The 21,451-nt window shown below is 34.6% G+C and overlaps 2 protein-coding genes, 1 non-coding gene and 1 pseudogene across 3 annotated transcripts; 2 read left to right on the top strand and 2 right to left on the bottom strand.

The window, feature by feature from the left end:
- The first annotated feature begins 1,147 nt into the window (after positions 1 to 1,147).
- TOM6 (translocase of the outer mitochondrial membrane 6) lies at positions 1,148 to 4,753 on the top strand. The gene is made up of 2 exons (XM_086424568.1): positions 1,148 to 1,428; positions 4,540 to 4,753. The coding sequence occupies exon 1, from the start codon at positions 1,237 to 1,239 to the stop codon at positions 1,399 to 1,401; it is 165 nt and encodes a 54-aa protein (XP_086280694.1). The 5' UTR covers positions 1,148 to 1,236; the 3' UTR covers positions 1,402 to 1,428; positions 4,540 to 4,753.
- A 4,442-nt stretch (positions 4,754 to 9,195) lies between these two features.
- TRNAV-UAC (transfer RNA valine (anticodon UAC)) lies at positions 9,196 to 9,268 on the bottom strand. Its single transcript has one exon. It is a non-coding gene; the product is annotated as a tRNA-Val (tRNA).
- Positions 9,269 to 9,380: 112 nt separating this feature from the next.
- Positions 9,381 to 12,187, bottom strand: LOC147409002 (pentatricopeptide repeat-containing protein At1g20230 pseudogene; annotated as a pseudogene).
- A 2,799-nt stretch (positions 12,188 to 14,986) lies between these two features.
- Positions 14,987 to 16,554, top strand: LOC147409001 (protein VACUOLELESS GAMETOPHYTES-like). Its single transcript, XM_086424558.1, has 2 exons — positions 14,987 to 15,465; positions 15,874 to 16,554. Exons 1-2 carry the CDS (start codon positions 15,079 to 15,081, stop codon positions 16,210 to 16,212), a joined length of 726 nt encoding a protein of 241 aa, XP_086280684.1. The 5' UTR covers positions 14,987 to 15,078; the 3' UTR covers positions 16,213 to 16,554.
- Positions 16,555 to 21,451: the final 4,897 nt, after the last annotated feature.

Raw genomic sequence — 21,451 nt, 5'->3', positions numbered from 1 at the left:
AGGGTTATGAGTTGTAATTTTCTAGGTTCTTGATTAAAATGTGTTGAAATTTTATGTAAAAATTGAGAGAAATTCAATGAAAGAAACTTCAAGACTCGATCAGGATCAATCTCTTTTAGATAAATGTTATCCATTTTTCGATTTGAACCAAATACATATCAGGTATAAGAATATTTTGCTTTCAAAATATAATGAAATTACATTCGAAAATGTTAAATTAGATTATATACGATTAAATTTCAACTTAAAACACTCAAGAAAAAAAATTTTGATGGTGTCAAGTTCTTAAACTTAAAATAAGGAAATTGTAGGATTTTTCGATGAGTCGATTTGATTTCTAGTTGGTTATTTATAGTAAATTTTGTGTCTATTGACCAAGAATCACGAGCCAATGTATTTTGATCTAATAGTTATTGGATTGCATTTAATATTAAATATAACGATCCAAATCGCACTCTCATCAAAAGTATGTGTATCGCACTTTATCATCAATACTTATTTGTTGAATCAACACGATCTAACGAATTTAATCGTGTGATCGGACACCACTTGATCTGAAGGATTCAATCATCCTTGATCAAATACCAATCACAAACTAATACACTTGATCATTCCCGATCAAATATTGATTTGATTCAATGCATCCGATCGAAATAATCTAATACTAACTCGATCCAACTTATCCGAACAAATATCAGTGTGATCTTGTGTGTGTGTGTGCGCGCGCGCGCTCTCCCAAGTGGGTGCACTATTCATTATAAAAATAAATAAAAGAAGTTAGACAACATCATTAATTGAAATTATACATACTTCCTAGTACTTACAAGGGTCATGTTGGGTGATCAAACATATCATGATTTGTCTGTCATGCTTTTAAGACTCCAATATCCACATCTGATAAATAGCTACTGAGTCTGGCTTGACTTGGCTTATCCGAGTGAATTGATTTCAACGTAAATTATATATATTGTAAATGGAATGATCCCATAATCTCATTTTACATTAATCATATTTTTTTTATGTATGAAAATAGTTTATATATATGTACATTAATCGTACAATACTACACTGGGCCGGATCATGCTTATTGGAATTATTAGGCCCAACCCAATCCATAAATCAGATCAGTCACAAATCAAAACCCACAATCGTTCGCTTACTTCGCTAGGGTTTTGTTCCCATTTTTGTGAGAGAAACTGAGAATAGTGTGTGTGTGTGAGAGAGAGAGAGAGAGAGATGTTTTTGGGAGCGATTCCGCGAAGGCCAGACAAGGCGACGGCTCTGAAGCAGCTGAGGACGCATGTGACCATGTTTGGAATATGGGTTGCGGTGGTTCGAGTCACCCCTTACCTTCTTCACTATCTCTGCGAAGAAAAAGAAGAACTCAAGCTCGAGCTCTAATCAAATTTACTTTTACCAGTATATAAGGTAAATCATAAATTTCCCCCCTAAAATCACCTATTAATTCATTAATTAATTTCCACCATTTTATTCTTTCTGGATTCTGGATTACATTACTCTTCCTTGATTTTTAGCTGTTTGTTTTTAGTATATATCTTGATGATTCATCAATCATAAGTAATTTGTCGATTTAGTTTTGGATCAAGAATGGAGAGAACCTGATCCATATTAAGGGTAGAGTGTGTTTGTTTCAGGGAGGAAAACCTAGCAAAATTTATTTTTGTGAAGCCTCCTGTTACATAAAGGAATAAGATCTTTCGAGTTCATTTTGGTTCGATCTCCTGCTCTAACATAAAACCCTAGCTCTAGTGTGGGGTGGGTTTCAATTTGCTAATCCATTTAGTTTGGGAAGAGATTTCACTCATTCCACGATAAAGGTTCAAATATTATATTATATTAATCATAATAAAGGAGAAATATATGATGAAGGACAATGGAACGCAATGATTGTTAGCCTCTTCAGATTAGCGGAAATTGTGTTGTGCAATGGTTGCCCTTTTTCTTTTTTTTTTGTCAATCAGCAAGTTGATATTAGAGAAATTTATAATGTGTTTTATCATTATGAGCTTGCTGGCCAAATCATCGGTTTCAAACTATTTGGACTGGGCTTCAGAAAGAAGTGATTTGGTTTGTGCAACATTTGTCTGTTCCTATTAAATTCCTCTTGGCTGTCCTACTACTTACTTTTAGCACCCATTGTTCCTGTTTGCTCGCACAGTTTTCAATGCTAGAGATGCTTATTTTATGTTATTTTTCATCCATTAAGATTTTGACATCCTCAACATGAGTTACATTTTCAATGTTAGTTGTCTTGGGAGATGCATTTTGATTACATTATCATTGTAAGGATCTTTCTTTGCGTTCTTATGGATTTTGAGAAGGCAGTGACATTTTACTTGTTGTATGTTGCTGTGTGTTTTTTATTTCTAGTGGTTGTTCATACTTACTTTTTTTTTTGAAAAAGTATAATATATTGAAAAGGAAGGAAAATAGAATACAAGGAGGCTGATAATGACTGTTATTCTATTCAATCATTATCCTTGGTGTTGTTAATGGTAGAAAGCATATTGTGTGGTTTGGTGGTATAATAAAGAATTTGGATGCAACTTGTTCATTAGTGGGAGTTGATGAGGGCAGCAGTTTGTATGTTCTTTGTTTGGTTGTCTTTCTATTTTCTACTTATGATGATGGTATTCGTAGATTGTGGGTGTTGTGAAGCATGGGTCACATTCTTGTGCAATATGGCACTTGTTGTGGTCTATGGGCTGGCCGTAACATGTTTTAATAGTCACTTAGGAAGTAATGGGGAAGAAGGGACCGCCGGTAATGAATGGGAAGATAGAAAAATTGGAAGAAGAAAGGATTTTTTGGTTAGACGCATGGAATTAGCTAAGCATTTTATTCGAACAAATGTAGAACCAGAACGGATGGTTTTGTGCCTATTACCAGTTCTTCCTCCTGAATTGAGACCGATCATTCAGATAGATGGGGGTAAACTAATGAGTTCGGATATTAATGAACTCTATAGAAGAGTTAAATGGATGTCTCTAATGGGTTGCTTGCTTGATTATGCAGAGGATTATACCTTTGGATTGTTTTTTAGTTTTTACTAAAGACTTCTGTACTTTCAACAACTTCATTGGAATTGGCTCAAAGGTCGGAATGTCCACCTGGAGTTGTTCTCCATGCTCTTTGAAATGATGGTCTACATTCATTGGGATGGTGTTATATTGTGCCTACTGCCTACCTCCGACTTTTCCTTTTCCCATCCTCTCTCTCCTTCTTCTTCTTTTTTTCTGCGGTTGTCTTAAAATTTCGAATGGTGGTTAGTAGAACCTTTTTTTTACCATTTCATATGGTTTTATTTTTTGAGTTAGTGGTAATTTAATTTTATTCGGAGTAGTAAGTTGCATTTGATTAGGAGTATTGTAAGTTGAAGTAAAAATTGGTTCGGATTTTCTTTTAGTTTGAATCTTGTTTGTTAATTATTTAAAAAAATTGTTATACAAGGAGTGGTTGTTGTAAGTGATTATAATTTCAATAATGAGTTCCTTTTATTTTTATTTTTATGTAAGCTCGTTAAGGAGTTCAAGGGAGTTTTGTTTTGCTGTGTTTTTTTTAGGACTTTTATGAGAAGATGGGAGTGGATGTGTTTGTATATCACCTTAGCTAGTCGTTTGGCTTTTTGGCCCTACTTTTGTATCATTGGTTGGTCATCTCAATTGCCTTCCATCAATATATTTTACTTATCCTAAAGAACTATTATTATTTGAGAAATCTATAAAAAGAGGTAAGGATTAGGAATATGGCATCCCTGTGTGTTGGAGAAATTCTTTTTTCTTGTGGTGTGATAAAAAGGACTGAGATTGTGGCAGTGTCTTTTACATCGGTCACCAACCTCCTCCTTTAGGGGACGCTTGGGATCGTCCTTGTGCTAACATACCTTTTGTATTACGTACTTCTCTCATTCATGGGTGTATATTGTTCTTCTCAATCTAAGTTGTCTTAATTGTGGCCTCCATTTGGAAGATTTCCTATTCTGAAATCAATCCAAATTGGATGATCCAAACCATTCAATAACTGGTATTCATTTGAACGACCACACACACAAGGGAAAGAATTGATATATAGTAGCTATTTTTTGGGTGGGGGGTTACAGAAATCTAGGAAAGCCCAAAAAACTCTAGAACATGGTGCAGCCATATGGAAGAGTCCATAGATTTCTGTTTCCTTGCCATAATTAGGTTGTATGTATCATATCTAATTAGAAGATTCTAGATATTGCCTACCATAGTTTTAAAATAGGCCCGATAAATGCTAAGGAGAGTTGAGATATTAATCTTCTCTGGAATGCTCCACGACCATTCAATCGTTATCACTTGGTTTGACCCCAATAATCTCCATGCCTTCATTAGGTGTAGAGATTTCTCAGGTTGGCTAAGAGACATGATATTGAATTATTTGTAGGTGAGAGATTAGAAGAAAAACTAATACTTAAGGCATTCTTGGGTCATAACATTTGTAATTCATTTTGGTTTTATTGTATCACCTAATGAAATTTAGTCTGAAATGCTGCAGTGGTCTTGGAGAGGCATTCATGATTGTTCTTACATGAAGAAGAAGAAGAAGATGGTGATGAAGAGTCTCTGTACTTTTTTTTTTTTAACTTTGGTAAACAATGAGGTCTTCATAGGTTTTTGAGCATTGAGAAGTATGCACTTTTATTAACTGAGTTTTGAAATTGAGGTTTTCTCTGATGGAATATCAAATGCTTTCTGTGTTTTGATCATCATGACAGATAGTGAAATCTAGTCTCTCCAGATTGGACGGGTTGTTTTTATGCATGTTCTAAATCATGCTGATGGTGGACCCATTTATGGATTGTCGGGAGAACTACATGATTGGATGAGTGTAGACTTTTCTCTACTTTTCTTTGGGATGTTTCTATGTTGTATGATCTTGTATCTGTCCATGAAAAAAAGAATCGTGCTGGAATAACATTGAACTTGACATTGTTTCACACATTGGTGTGCACAGCATCAATATCATATTTCTTGATGAAAAGCATCTATGGTTCTGTACACACATCCACATCAGCAATGTGTGAAACAATGTCAATTTCAATGATACTTCAGCATTTACCCAATTTTTTTATAGAGAAAGTCTATAAAGATTGGATTAGGTGGTGTGATCCTAGTTGCCCAATGAATAGAAATTCCAACTATTTACATTGGCCAATTTGGAAGGACCAAGACATGCATCTTCTTGTGTACTTTCTTTAGCATGGAAGAAGCCCAACCTGTAATTTGTGGGTTTACAATTGTCTATTGTGGATTGGTTTAAGTGTTGTGTCAACATTGCTCTCTGTTCTTCAATCTCTAACCAAAATAAATCCTTGATTTTTCTTTCAAAATGCATCTTACCACACTTTTTAATGGATCGTTTTTAAGATTGATTTCTTGCATTGTGGTTTGTAGGTTGAAATTGATAGAATATCAAGCTTGAAAATTATAAAACCAATCATTTTCCATCGTAACCTATTTTCCTTATTAAAGATACTGATTTTTAAGGGCAAAAATCTAGGGTTTTGTGTTTTTGGGGTTTTAAGACAAATCCAAGAATTCTATTGTAATTTGCTTATTGAATCCAATATTATTAATCAGATATAGGATTCAAATTTGGATATCAGATTTTTTTGGATTCCGATTTGGATATAAGATGATTTTTTTAATTTATTTCTTGGTTTGTTCATTCCCTGCACTGCAGATGCACTCAATGTCTTTTATAGAGGTGCTTGGACGTAAGAAAGCGATCGTTATGTGCAATCAATCATCAATAAAAAGGTCTACGAAGTAATCTTAGAATAGAAGAATCTATGAAGAGGGAGAGGGACGGACAATAGAAGAAGATGAACAAGCTGTGGAAAAAGATAATGAAATTCAAAAGCAATTTTATTTTTGAATATGGTTTTAAAGGGGAAATTATCAAAAAGATTATTATAAATAAAAAATTAACACATTTTTTCTAATTATCAAAACCAACTCAAATTGGTGCTTAAAGTGATGATTATTATTATTATTATTATTATTTTTTTTTCTAGTTATGATACTTTTAAGTGCTGAAGTTTTGGTGTTTTATATATATATAAACGAAATGCTAAATGGACGTTATTTTTGGCACACACCCTTGACGCCTTATGATGTGTTGGCGCACAACCTAACAAACATTTGACATGTGGCACAATGACATCAACAATAAAGAGTTTCTCTATCTTGCCCGCTACCCACATTTATTTTTTAAGATTTTAAATCTTAAAAAGAGTCGTTGGGCCCACATTGATTATTACATTGACAATCCAACATCACAATCTTTTAGATTTCATGAAAATATTAATATTCTAAAAATAGAAATTAAAAAATATATTATTTTTTGAACTTTATCTAAGGTGTTGAAAATGAACAGCCATCATGCACCCAAATTTAAAAAAAAAAAAATTCAACGGTGAAAATTAACTATATTTTTTTTGTAAGTTCATATAATTTTTTTTCCTCTATAACTAGTTTTTGAATGTCACCAAGTGATCAAATCAGAAAGTTTGCTTTTATTTTATTTTTTTCAATATGGGCAGGAGAGATAAAGTATATGAACTTTTTATAAAAAAAAATAATAATTAAAAAAGTAATTATTTTTCACCGTTGAATTTTATTTTTAAATTTGAGTGCTCAGTGGTTGTCCATTTTTAATATCTTGGATTAAGCTCAAAAAATAATATGTTTTTAATATGAATATTTTCTTGAAATCTAAAAGGCTATATTGTTAGATTGTCAATGTGATAATCAATGTGGGCTCAACGACCTTTTAAAAGATTTGAAATCTAAAAAAATAAATATTTGGGCAATAGGCAAGAGAGAGAAGTTCTCTCTATTGCTGATGTCATTGTGCCACATGTCAAACATTTGTTGCATTGTGCGCTAACACAGCATAGGGCGTGCACTTAAAACAACGTCCATTTAGCATTTCTCTCTCTCTATTTTTTTTTGAAAGAAATTTCAACACTTAAAAGTACCAAAATTTGATTTAAAAAAAAAAAAAAAAAAACTGTGTTCCTTTTTTATTATTATAATATATATATATATATATATATATATATGGGAAATGTTCAGCACCCTAAGTTTTACCACACACTTTAACAAACGTTTTTTTTCCTACATGGGTTAGAAGTTTTGGAATTGGCTGATTTTTGGTGAGGATGATCTCTATGATTAGAAGATCATCCTCCCCAAAAATCAGCCCATTCCGAAATGTTTAGCCCCATGTATATGGGAAATGTTCAGCACCCTAAGTTTTACCACACACTTTAACAAACGTTTTTTGTCCTACATGGGTTAGAAGTTTTGGAATTGGCTGATTTTTGGTGAGGATGATCTCTATGATTAGAAGATCATCCTCCCCAAAAATCAGCCCATTCCGAAATGTTTAGCCCCATGTTACATGTTGAAAAATCGTGGACCGTCCATTTTTTGGAAACCATTTTTGATAGGGTTAGAAGTTTTGGAATGAGCTGATTTTTGGTGAGGATGATCTCCTCACCATAGAGATCATCCTCACCAAAAATCAGCCCATTCCAAAACTTCTAACCCATGTAAGACAAAACACGTTTGTTAAAGTGTGTGGTAAAGCTTAGGGTGCTGAACGGGACCCTATATATATATATATATATATATATATATATATAGGGTAGCGTTCAAGGGCAAACTTTTTAGCAAACTTTTTGGCAAAACATTTTCAAAACATGGGTTAGAGGTTTTGGAATGGGCTGATTTTTGGTGAGGATGATCTCTACGGTGAGGAGATCATTCTCACCAAAAATCAGCCCATTCCAAAACTTCTAACCCCATCAAAAACAGTTTACAAAAAATGGACGGTCCACGATGTTTCAGCTTGTAAACATGGGTTAGAAGTTTTGGAATATGCTGATTTTTGGTGATGATGATCTCCTCACCATAGAGATCATCCTCACCAAAAATCAGCCCATTCCAAAACCTCTAACCCATGTTTTGAAAAATGTTTTGCCAAAAAGTTGGCCATTGAACGCCCCCCGTATATATATATATGAAAATGTTCGGCACCAAACATTTTGGCAAAACATAGGTTAGAAGTTTTGGAATTGGCTGATTTTTGGTGAGGATGATCTCCTTACCGTAGGAGATCATCATCACCAAAAATCAGCCAATTCCAAAACTTCTAACCCCATCAAAAATTGTTTACAAAAAATGGACGGTCCACGATTTTTCAACTTGTAAACATGGGCTAGAAGTTTTGGAATGGGCTGATTTTTGGTGAGGATGATCTCCTCACCAAAAATCAGCCCATTCCAAAACTTCTAACCCATGTTTTGAAAAATGTTTTGCCAAAATGTTTGGTGCCGAACATTTACATATATATATTATTTTATTTTATTTTTTTAATTTCCGAGTTTCATTTTTCTTGCATGTGTATTAGATGAAGGGGTGACACATGATATCGAACTTTTTGTAGGTACTATTAAGAGATTAGTAGAGAAACCAATACTAACGTCAATGAAATAGTAGAAAGAGTTTCCAATGTACAATAATTTAATGATGGGAACAGAAAAGAAGATAATTTGATTGCAACAAATCCGTTCTTGTCTGTCTGTCTGTAAATCCATAATATAATTGTTTACTTTGTCTATTTCTTGGGAGCAAAATGTTACAAATGGTTTTAAAGGAGGAGGCCAAGCACCTTTTCTGAACATGGATGGTTTTAAATCTCATCTGAGATCAGGATGATTCATCCAAGTTGTCTCGGTATCGTCCACCAACAAGACAAGTTGACATATTGTCTCAAAGACACCGTTTGTTCTAATTCAAAGGCATTTTTAAAATCTCGTCTAAGACAACTCAAATAAATTGAATATCTTGTCCGAGACAGTCAGTCTCACTCATGGACAACCTCCATTGGAGTGGTTTATTAATTTGGTCTTTTCTAAATTTGAAAGAAAAATACTTTCATACTAGAGAAAGTTTACTCACTGCATCACCTTCGGACATCCAAAACCTCCCCATAGGGATGTAGAGGACAAAATTCTATTAACTTCCAGAAAAAAAAATAAATTTTGAACATTGAATTTTAGTTTTAGATTTGAAATTTTTTATCTAATAAAGAAGGGTGAGAAGAGGGTCTGGATATAAAAATATATAGATCTAAGAAAAATGACACTGCCCAGGATCGAACTGGGGACCTTTAGTGTGTAAAACTAACGTGATAACCACTACACCACAGTATCATGTTACTACTATAACAAAACATCATAATATTTAGAACATTCAGCTTATCTTTCATTGAGCCAATGCAGAAGGCACTGGTGCTGACTAAAATGAGAGTTTCTATTGCCACGCCATTTTTTACTAACGCCAACTTTGGTGATTTATTTAGGAATTGGTGTGCCAATAGCAGCTCTATATAAAAATAGACACCGAAGATTAATTCTAAAATTGAGGCCTGCTCAGCAGAATTAAGCTACTTGTATATGTCACAGATTCATTGTGGTGGGTTAGGACACAAGAAATATATATATTCTAGGTTTAAATTAGACTTAATCCATGATACTAGTAACCATGCCATTCTTAAACTTCTTTCCCGGCCTGGCAAAAACCATCCCAAGGAAGCGACAGAACCAGATGATTTGGGTCACTAATCATACTGACTTTTGTGTGACTTGTGTACAATACCAGCAGTAAGAACAGCTTCTGTTAAGAATCGATTTCTTTATTCGGAAACTTGGTCACCAAAAATCTCGACAAGAACAAAACCCGTCTCTAAAATGGTGAAATCTCAAGGAATCCCTTAGAGTGATCCGAATCCCAACAATCTTGGCCATGAACTTAATGGCACTATGGCAGTCTCCACACACTCTCAAGTTCTTGAACACACGAACTGATGATCCCCCATTCAAATTAAGTATGCCGAAAGCAACTGCAAGCTTCTCACTATGACTGCACAAAACCTCTTCTTTTTCCTCTTGATCCACGTCTTGAAGAACAAAATCTGTATTGGGCAAATACCCTGCAAGTCTCATCTTCTCACCCAACTCTTCTAGAAATCCGTATATCTCATCACTCTGATCATTTCTCTTATCACCAGCGACAAAAGTATAGACTCTATTCTTCACTTGAACCCAACTACAACCGGGCATTTTTGTAATTCCTTTATCTCTCATCAATTTCCTAATCTCGGACGCATCATCCCATAATTTCGCGGCAACAAAAATGTTAGATAAAAGTACATAGTTCCCTGGATTGTCGGGTTCAATCTCAAATAGTCGCTTAGCTGCAATTCGCCCCAACTCTACTTTCTTATACACTCTACAAGCTCCAAGTAATGCTCCCCAAGCACCAACGGTTGGTTCTATTGGCATTTTTTGGATTAACTCATATGCCTCTTCTACGTAACCAGCACGACCAAGTACATCAACCATGCACGAATAGTGGTCCGTATCTGGTTCTATCATGTGGTCTCTACTCATCGAGTTCAATATCAAACGGGCTTCATTAACAAGTCGTGAATGGCTACAACCAGACAAAACACCAGTGAAAGTAACAGAATTAGGCTTAGTCCCCGAGTTTATCATTTTATGGAAGAGTGACAAAGCTTCCTCACCGTTCCCATGCATTGAGTTCGCCAAGATCATCGTATTCCAAGACACAGTGTCTCTACTAGGCAATTTATTGAAAACTCTTCGAGAAAGCTCTAAATCCCCACATTTTGAATACATGAAAACCAAAGCAGTTCCAACCATTATATCTTCGGAAAACCAATGTCTAAAGCTATACCCATGAAGCTCTTTGCCTCCCCTTATGCTTTCTAAATCAGTGCAAACGGGCAAGATGGTGGCAATCGTGATATGGTTGGGTTTGAGCCCCGAATCTTGCATTCGAGCAAGCAAATTGAGTGCTTGCTCTGGTCTTCCATTTTGCATACACCCACCAATCATGGAATTCCACGTGGCAGAATTCAACTTAACACCTTCGGTTCTCATCTGATGGAAGAGATTGTGAGCCTTCTCAAATTCTCCATTTGAGAAGTAAGCCATTATAATCACATTCCAAGACACAATGTCTCTACGAGACATGTTGTCGAAGACAAGCTGTGCTTGCTTGATACTTGAACAATTAGCATACATGTCGACAAGCCCACTAGTCACAAAAACATTATCTCCCATCCAATTTCTTATCACAAACCCGTGAATCTCTTTCCCTGAATTCAAATATTTCAAACTAGAACATGCGGGAAGAATGGATGACAATGTTATAGAGTTCGGTCTCACACAATTCGATCCCATTTCACGAAAAATTTGCAGAGCTTTTCTTGGGAACCCACAATTCAAATAACAGGCTGAGATCGAGGTCCAAGAAATTACATCTTTGGTATGCAAGTCGTCAAAGACCTTTTGTGCACCTTGAAAGAACCTACATTTTCCAAACATATCAATCATGGCATTGCCAAGTAAATTATCCGAACCGAACCCAAATCTAATGGCATCTTCGTGAATCTCTTTCGCTTTGACAAGATTGGCCAATACCGCACAAGCCTTGGCGATTGATAACAGAATCAACTTATCAGGTTGAATGTTGCTTTTTCGGAATTCGGCATAGAGTTTAATTGATTCTTTTGGGAAACCCTGCTTTGTATAAGCTGTGATCAAGATAGTCCAAGAACGGATATCTAGTTGAGGAATTTTATTGAACAATCGTCGAGCATTTTCTAAGTCTCCAGAATTCACATAAATTTTCATAAATGTGAGACTCAGATGAGAAGGAATATTGCTGGGTAACTTAGAAAGCATGTCTTACAACTGTAGGAGCTTAAAACTTTAAATTTCAATAGAAATAGTAGAGTGAAATGGAGTGTTTGAAATTAAGTGAAAACCCCAGACAGTCTTCATCACTATTGAGATTGATTCTTAATAAATAGAGGAAGGAATTGTACAGAGTTAGAGAACAATTACAACTACTGGGTCTTCTTATCATCAATAACAATAGATTTCTCAAGGAAAATAAAAAATTACCAGTGGTATAAGAGGTTGGGCGATCTTAATGTGGAGGGTGGAAGGCTTCTGGGGTTGGTGTTTTTTTTTTTCTTCACTTTTCCTGAAAAACTGGAAGTAAAGAATAAGAGTACAAGGAATTTGATTTCAAACTTCAAAGATTTTGGTGGAAGAACCTTAGAAGTTTGAATATGATAATGAGGTAATAAATTTTAATTTTTTAAAAGAAATTCTATTGGCACACCAAATTTTTTTATAACAATCAAATAAAATGGAAAATCCATGTTGGAGAATGGGGGTGACCATCCTATTTTTAAGGGAAAATTATTTGAAGGACCCTCGTGAAAGGGTTTCTTTTTAAATAGTCCTTGAGTTTCTCATGATTGTTTAATAAGACATTTAGTAAACTTTTTCTTTCTTAATGGTCCCTCATACCATTGAGATAAAAAAATTTACTATCGAACTCGACGTTTTTTTATTTAATGTTGAGTTCATTTTTTTACTGTCGAACTCACCAATATTTATTGTAGAGTTCACCAGTTATTAAATAAAAAGTGATGAACTCGACACTAGTAAAATCCATCTATTTCAATTTTTGAGTTTTTCCAATTAAAATACATTAAAAGATCGACTAAAAACTTGAGATAACAACCTATTTTGTTGATTTCAACCCAAAAGAATCATTATTGATTAATTTTCATCCAAAAACTAAGAAAAAAAAGTGAAAAAAATCCTAAATTTTTACATACATCTTTAAAATGTTTGAAAAAAATCTTGAAAATCACATCTTTTTTCTTAAAACCTTTTTTATTTATTTATGAAATGGAGTCTCCGAAACTTAATTGAGATACAAAAAATCCAATTTTGGATGAAAACGATGAGTTCAAACAGTTAGGGCATTCAATCGTGAGAAATGTGGGACATGAGGGTCAAGGACCATTTAGAAAGATGCCATTCCGCGAGGGTCCTTTAAGTAATTTTTCCAATTTTAAACCTTAGTGCGAGCCCAAAACACAGAATAAAGAGGGTTGCCCTTATGGTTCTTTTTATGGGGGTTGTGATTTGCTCTTTTCAATAGATCTATTTGATAAAATAACAAAATCATTGAGGGAAGGATAGAAATAAGATGAGGTTTCAAATCATTCAAGGGATCCAACGAATTGATTTAGAGTTGTGATAATCTAATGCCCCCATCACCACAAATCATTTGCCTCGAGATACACAAGAAAAAGATTTATGATTCAACGTATCCCAAGGCAAATGATTTATGATTTTGTGATAGGGGCATAGGTTAAAGGGGGCATCAAAAAATCATTATTCATTAATTTATGGACACCTGGATAAAGATTCAAGTTTTGAAATGGATGGGAAAAAGTTTGTGTCTAGATTTTGGGTTGATAACTTTTAGGCATGGAAGTTGAAGGCCTAGAGAATTTTGAGAAATCATTCTTGCTCTAGTTTTGTAATTTGGGTTTTTTTTTTTTTTTTTGTAGGTAGAGATGTTATTAGGGCTAGAGAATTAAAGAAACTTTAGCTTATAGAAATAAGACTTGGATTCGATATGAATATGCTTTCTCATTTCTTATCATCTGAGCATATGACTTTCATTAATTGAGAGAGACAGATTATAAATAATGGTGGTGTGGTCGTTCTTTATTTGATGTTGTTTATATAATTTCATTATGCAAGATGTTATCGGAAAAACTAGGTGTGGTGATAAACGTTAAGAGAAAATGGGTTGGCTAAATAAGTAAACAGAAACATATATTTTATAACCACTTAGGTACCATAAAATAATAATTATAAAATTACTTATATAGTCATTTTCATAAATATTACAAAAAGGCATGGTTGATTCAATAATTTTTGCGAAATACTCGCCCATTTTTGTAAAACACCCATAACTTAGCATAAGAAGAAACATAAAGTTCAATAAAGTTTGATCATGTTCTGATTTTCCAATAAAACAATTTGAAAATTTTTGAAATTAAATTTAAAAAATGTACGTTTGTTAAGGATATTGTAAATCTTCAGACACACATTCAACTTCTCTCGGGACCTCTCAAAATTTGGTCTTTAATAGATTCTAAAGCACTTTAAAACCTAAACAATTGGAAGCATATTTTACATAAGAGAACATTATCATAAAACCCAGGAAGAGTCAATACTGGCCAATGTTAGGTGAATGTGGCCATGCCTGGGCCCCACATAGGATGTGATGTGGATTTGATTTCTATGTGGATTTATTGACCAAGCTTTAATATAGCCTTACCCATGAAGTTTTTGGCCTACTCATTTGAGTCCTACATACTAAAATTAGCTTGATTGAGTGATTTTAGCCTTTGGATCCAAATACTTAAAATATAATAGTAAAAAAGAAAAAAATGCTTGAATCCAACGGACAGAAAAGAAGTCACCCATCAAGATGCTTTTTCTGATAAGTGGGCCCCAAAAGTTCACAAGGGGCCCAAAAGAGTACTATGGGCCACTTTTTCTTGTCCTCAGCTCCACATAGATTTATCTAGTTTAATTTGTACTTAGATTCGAAGATTGTGACACTTTAATTGCGTTCTATTGCAAGTTTCCATCCTTTAACTGAAACTTTGACACATGGCATGACACAGGCAGTTGCTTTGTTATAAAGCTGAAATGAAGGGGAGATATACAATCACTTGTAAAGCAACCCAAACTACAAATAAGATAATTGAGACCTAATCAGGTGGCCCACACATATGGAATCACAGCCATCCAATAATGCACTATGATGGTAAATGCATTTGTTTGTGTTTGTGCCCAAGACAATCTCAATTAGAACAAATCAACAATTAAAAAGTGTAAAATTCGAATTCCAATTCGATCCACTTTGTCTTCAGTCCTTGAGCATTTATTCTCCAAACATGCTTCAATCACAATCCCATTAACTTATTCTTCCAAACCCTCACTTAAGATGTTAAATTTTCACTCTTATATCTCAAAACATATATAATACCCTCCTTATGTGATTCTTCTCTTGTGTCACCTCTTTCAAAAATTCTTGTGTTACCAAAATCATGAAATATGGGGAAATCACTCACCCTTGCCACCCTCAGCACAAGCTGAAGTTTGAGTATTTAGAAGTACCCTTCAAGTGTGATGGGTGCAAGGAAGTAGGCATAGGGTCACGCTACAAATGTTGTAGCACTACTTGTGATTTCGACCTACACATTCACTGTGCCCTTCCATCCTCCTCCATAAATCACTCTTTCTACCGCAGATGTTCCTTCCAATTCTTATCACGACCTCCCGGTGACACCCCCCGCTATTGTGATGCTTGCGAGAAGATCGTAACTGGATTTGTCTACCACTGCAAGTCTTGTGGATTTGATCTTCATCCATGTTGCGCAAAGCTTCCTAGCATGCTCGATGATGGTGAAACAAAGCTTTTCTTATACCGGAAGGTGATGTTCGATTATTTGTTCACATTTCAAAATAATTACTATTGTGATCCTCCTTTGGGCGAAAACAAAGGTTTTCTTGGTAGAAATTTTTTTATTATAAAGTAAATGGATTTATTTTAATCTCTTTCTCATATATATTTACTTTCACATTGGATAAGAAGAGAACTTTCATCTAGCTAATTCATCTATTGAGCTTAATTGTCCAAATGTGTTGTACTCGCGCACGAATGTGCTTGTACATGTTCCAATGGTAGTAATGGAGATTTGTGTTTCATTGTATATCTTAGAAACGGTTTATTTAAAACTACGTTCTCTAGCGGATTTAAAATCCATTTTAAAGAAATTGCATCTTGATTAAGCCTTGAAACCTATCGATGTCTTCCTCATAATTCGAATTATTTCCAACAGGTCAGTGCACCATGCCACCGATGTGGGAGGAAAGGACGGAGTTGGAGTTACCGTTCATCATGCAAGAAGTACAACTTACATGTGGCTTGTGTGAAGGAAATGCTAGTGGAGAGCTGGTACGAGTACTTATACTTTGGGCATGAAGGCCGTGGTAAGAAGTTAGAAACTAGAATTCCTAGCCTTAAAGGAACACTTCAAAACCACCATCGTAGTAAGGGTAAAGTGAAGAAATGTTGTGAGATGGCTGGATTGGCAGTTCAGTTCATCATCTCAGCAGTTCTTGGAGATCCTACGGCTATTGTGGCTGGGGTTGTTGGGTCATTAATATCTAAATCATAATATTTCTTAAAGGAGTACTATAGTGTGGTTGATGCAGTTTTTATGGGATAAAGAGATTGAGGTTTAAAGGGTTTTGTGGTTTTAATTATCATCTTTATATGGTTGATGGTGCTGTTGATGTTGTTTTTATGGGATAAAGGGATTGAGGTTTAAAGGGGTTTTGTGGTTTTAATTATCATCTTTGTAAAGTTGATGGTGTTGTTGACGTTGTTTTTATGGGATAAAGGGACTACTAAGGTGTAAAGGGTTTTGTGGTTTTAATTATCATCTTTGTAAGGTTGATGGTGCTGTTGTATGTTTTATCATTGGTATTACTCCATGAACTTTTGGAAAATCGAAAAATAGGTTTGATGGATCATTTAATTAAAAGCCCTATGATTTGGGCGTTTTTGATCATGGGCCTTGCTCATGATGAAAATGCTCAAATCCAATGGCCTACAAGGAAGTTGGTATGTTGCATTTTGAGATGTTGAGTCATGGAATAATGAAATAGAGGATATGCTAAGAGTGGAATTTGTGTTCTACAAGGACTATTTGCTTTTTATTACATTTAAGATATGATAATATGTAAATTTGAGCATTAATTTCATTTTGTTGGAGTGATTAGTCTATGATTAAATCAATCAAATGATGATGCATTTAAGGGTACTTCTGCAATTTAAACATATTAATTAATGTTAATTTCCTCAGCAATCAAACTTACCCTTAATGAGTTTGATTTGATTTTATGACTTAAAAAATGATCCCAACGCCAAGTCTCAAATAAATGAATTTCAAACACTCACAAATCACATTTTTCATGAAAATGTTTTTTCCAGGGATTTTCCTAACAATTAAAGACAATCTACAGTGGTAACGCATTAAAGAAAAAGAGGAAAGGATCACAATAGTATTGTAAAAACCAAGATTTATAATGGGAAAACGGTTGCAAAAAATGGTGTGGAAGGGTTGATTCCAGTAGGGCTGTTAATGGATTAGATGAGATCTCAAATCTAATCCAATAACTTTGGGTTTGGATTGATGATTTGGTTTCTAATAAGGATCCAATCTGATTATCGGACCTAATCCGAAAGAATGTTAGAAAGTATATAAATTATATTATATATTTGTTTGACTGTGTGAGGTTTATTTTGATTGTATATCAAATTGGGCTTGGCCATATCTGGATCTGAACATGATACCATTGTTATTAGATTGGGTTTGGATCCTAATATAAAGATTTGGTACCAAATTGACCCAATCCAATCCGGTCCAGATCCATTGACATACGAATTTCAGTTCAAGTATCAATTTACTCAGACCAAACTCTAATATGTACAATGATTCTAGTTTTTATTTTTTTGATAACCTAGTAGACAATGGATCGGACCCTTATCTGGGTTTTTTCCCAGTCCATAGATCATTGTTTTGTCCAAGGACTACTCCCACGGAACGTGCAACGCCCGCAATGATTGTAGTTCTTATCAATTTTAATTTTGTTAATTAATTAATTTTTTTTGTACCTGAAATAGGCGATTTGAGTGATATACTGATTCTTCAAGGGTGACTCTGGTTCCATCAAAACTTTATAATGTCCTAGCCATTTAGTTGTCATGCATGATTGACAAACCATTTTGTTAGTTCAACCACAGTGCAGATCGTACAAAAATTGTCGATTGAACGCGTTAGTGCCACACGTAGATCCGTCTCACATTCCCTTATCGTAAATGTACATCCTTACTGTCATCGACACAAATGACCCAGTACTCCATCAACCTTCCCTTTCTGTCTAGGGATCATGTTAAGTTCACCGACACATCTAAGGGGCACCATCTATTATTGGTATCAGCTCTGGTCCAGTACTAGGTACTAACAGTCCAATTAGATTTACTTCAGGTACCAAATTACCTCAAATTAAAAACTATTCTATTTAAATCCTCCTAAATTCTCAGTAATCTAGGAACTAAAATAGGTGGATTCGAAACTCGGATGGTTCTCACAAACAACTATATTGTCCACGGCATTAATTTACCAGTTGGACAGTGAAACAAGACAAACAACGACATTTATATTGTCGCCTAATGAGCTCTACTTGTGTCGATGGACAACGTGTCACATCTTTACCTACTGTTACTAGATTTTAATGGATAGATTTACTAGCTCATCTTTCTCATGGGGAGAAGAAGCAATTATGGTATCCAGGGAATGAGTATAGTTTAACTTGTACTAGCACCATGAAGGTGCCAACTTCTCTATAAAGTAGGGATTTAGTTTAGTTTAGAGTTTTTTTTAAATCAATTTCCATTGTAAAGAGAGCATTCTCACCAAAATTGAACTTTTTTATTCTTCTCCCATGGAACCTCGCATAATCTGTAACCAAATACACTCATCTTATATAATACTGATAGGCCAGATCCACCAATACTATCCATTATTAGTGAGAAAAGATGTATTGTAAAATATCATTGGCACATTATTAGCGTATCTCATCACATCACGATAAGTTTTGGTTTAAAAAGAGATTTCAAGCTATTTTAATTTAGAGTTGGTCTTAGTTATCATTTTCTAAGGAGTTGTGTTGGAGTAACATTGACATTGACATCGTTTCACACATTGGTGTGCACTGAACCATAGATGCTTCTCACTCGTATCTTGATGAAAAGCATCTATGGTTCTCTACACACATCCACATCAGCAATGTGTGAAACAATGTCAATTTCAATGTTACTTCAGTATTTTCCTTTTCTAAATGAGATTCTATAAGATCAGTTAATTACCATGCTTATGATAATTAGGAAAGAATATACAACTAGGAAACTGGCTTTTAATTTCTAACTATGTATGCAAAAATACAGGTATGACCATTATATTGTAAATTTTTTTCTTTTGTGATAATTGGATGTTCCCATAGACAGCGGACGGGATGCATATGTGAGCTTTGTCTAGTCCATAGACCATGGCTTTGTCCAACAATTAGTCTTAGAGCACATGCAATGCTGCAACACGTACCAGGTAAGTGAGGGTGTACCCTCACTGGTGGCCCTAGAGGAATTAATGCTCATATTGGATATCGAATTCACGACCTAAGAATATTAATCACTTGTTGGTTCAAAATTGCCATTGAGCCAACCACTCGAGATTTATTCTTACATTGGTATCGATTGATGATTCTTCAACAAAACTTTATTTTTTCTTTATATTCATAACTTACATTGTCTATATGGAATAAATAAACAAGCTGAAGGGTTCAGTTAGATTGGATCATTAAGGTCATTGATCAACCTATTTAACATCACTAGACAAAATGGATGATGTATATATAAACAAAGGGTAGATCAGTCATTTAACATAAAATTTCAATGCTCAATGATTGACAGATAGATTCCTTCGACCTGCACGAGGGAGGGAAGTTTCGTAGGTTGATGGAGGAAAAGCAAAGCGAGTTGAGGTATCAATTATCCTAATTACATAATTAATCATAAAAAATAAAAAATAAAACAACAAAACAAACCACAAAATCTTGGGCGAAGCTTTGCTTTTACAAAGACCCCAATATTTAATTGAAAGAATACAAAATCAAATAATGGGTACCCCGGCTTCCATGTGATTGTTCTGGTGTTCCACCCTACAGCCCACCTTATCATATTGTACCAGACCTTTAGGTTGGGTCGGGTTGGTGGGTGTTGCGGATCTGGGTTTGTTTTCTTTCATTTTGACACCTAACGCCACGTGTCTCTTCTTGCATCTTTGGAGATCTTCAGCTCGCCACGTTTATTTCTTTTTTCTTATTATCGTTTTATCAAACTAACCCTCGATCTTCAACATACTACATAACCTCTCTCACTTCAGTTAAATTGGAGATTATATTAGATCAAAACCGTTGCATTATGTATCCTCGAGAGACCACTGATAAAACCTTTGGCCCAACCTCAAATTATATTTTTCTAAGTGTTTCATGAATTTTTTTGACTTAGTGTGTACACGTTTTTATTATTTCAACAAAGTGACTAAGGCCATCTTATCATGTCAAAAAATTGAACAAACCAATTTTGTCAAATTACGTTGACCCTCTATCTCAATTTGGTTGGATCCAGTTATATTTATTTAAAGGGTTAGGATTGACAAATAACTTTTTATTATAATACATTTTTTTTTTAGAACACCATTTTTTTTATTATTTATTTATGATAATCAGGTATTTATACCTATAGACAATGGATCAAACTAGTATTTGAGTTTTGCTCAGTTCATAAATCATGGTCTTGTACAAAGATTAGTCTTGGGTCATATGCAACACTCGCACATCACACGCACTAGGAGTGAATGTGTGCCCTCACAAATGACCTTTGAGAAATTAATGTTCATTCTGGGTATTGAACTCACAACCTACAAGCATTAACCGCTCATCAATCCAAAATTATCAGGGAGCCAATCCCTCAGAATTTAGATGTTGTCTATTCCTTTAATGCTTTGTAAAACTTGATAAGATGTTGCTGAATCTTGTAAAATAGATGGCATCGAAACAATGTACATAATACTGTAACAAATAATTGTTTCTTGATCCTAACTCTTATTTAAGACTTGTGACCCAATACGGTGTCTTATTTCTATAATAAAGGTAAAGTGTCTACATGACATGTTTTTGTTAGAGTTTAAAATAACTAGGACTCATAACCAAGTCGTGCTCACAGCTCGATGTGTTTGAACTCCAACAAACTGAACAGAATGTTATTATCAGATTGGGTTGGACTTCGGCATGGTTGTGGTTGGACCATTGGCACATTGATCATGGGATAAACATGACACGTCATGGTTGATATCAGGATCTTACATTGATGCTGTACTGTTGCATACTCTATGCTGGACATCACCTTTCGTCCACTCACCACTCAAGCACTAATTAGAAAAAAATTGGTTGAAGTAAATCCGATGGGCGGCTAATAAGGTTCGATTGGAAGCAACTTTAAGTTTTTGGGTGTGACCCACCAAAGAATGGCTTATCTACATAATAATTTTCACATTTAAAGTATCGTTGGGTTCAAAAGCAAGTCACTAATGAGGTGCATTGAATAAAGGTTTCTTAAAAAACCATAAAGATATATTTAAAAAAAAAACATGTTCAAAAGCATTTTCGTCTCACAACAAACTTGAACCGTAGATCTGATCCTCTGATTAGTGACCGTAGGTAGATTCCGGAAGCCAAATAATTAGGTACAGACTGATACAGGAAAGACGGTGAATGTTGAGACATACTCCGCCG

The sequence above is a fragment of the Akebia trifoliata genome, chromosome 2 (genome assembly GCF_017979445.1).
Source record: "Akebia trifoliata isolate Shusen 1 chromosome 2, ASM1797944v1, whole genome shotgun sequence".
In the NCBI taxonomy this organism is placed as follows: Eukaryota; Viridiplantae; Streptophyta; class Magnoliopsida; order Ranunculales; family Lardizabalaceae; genus Akebia; species Akebia trifoliata.
Note: the sequence above shows the minus strand (reverse complement) of the source record. Positions and strands in the feature narration are given on the sequence as shown.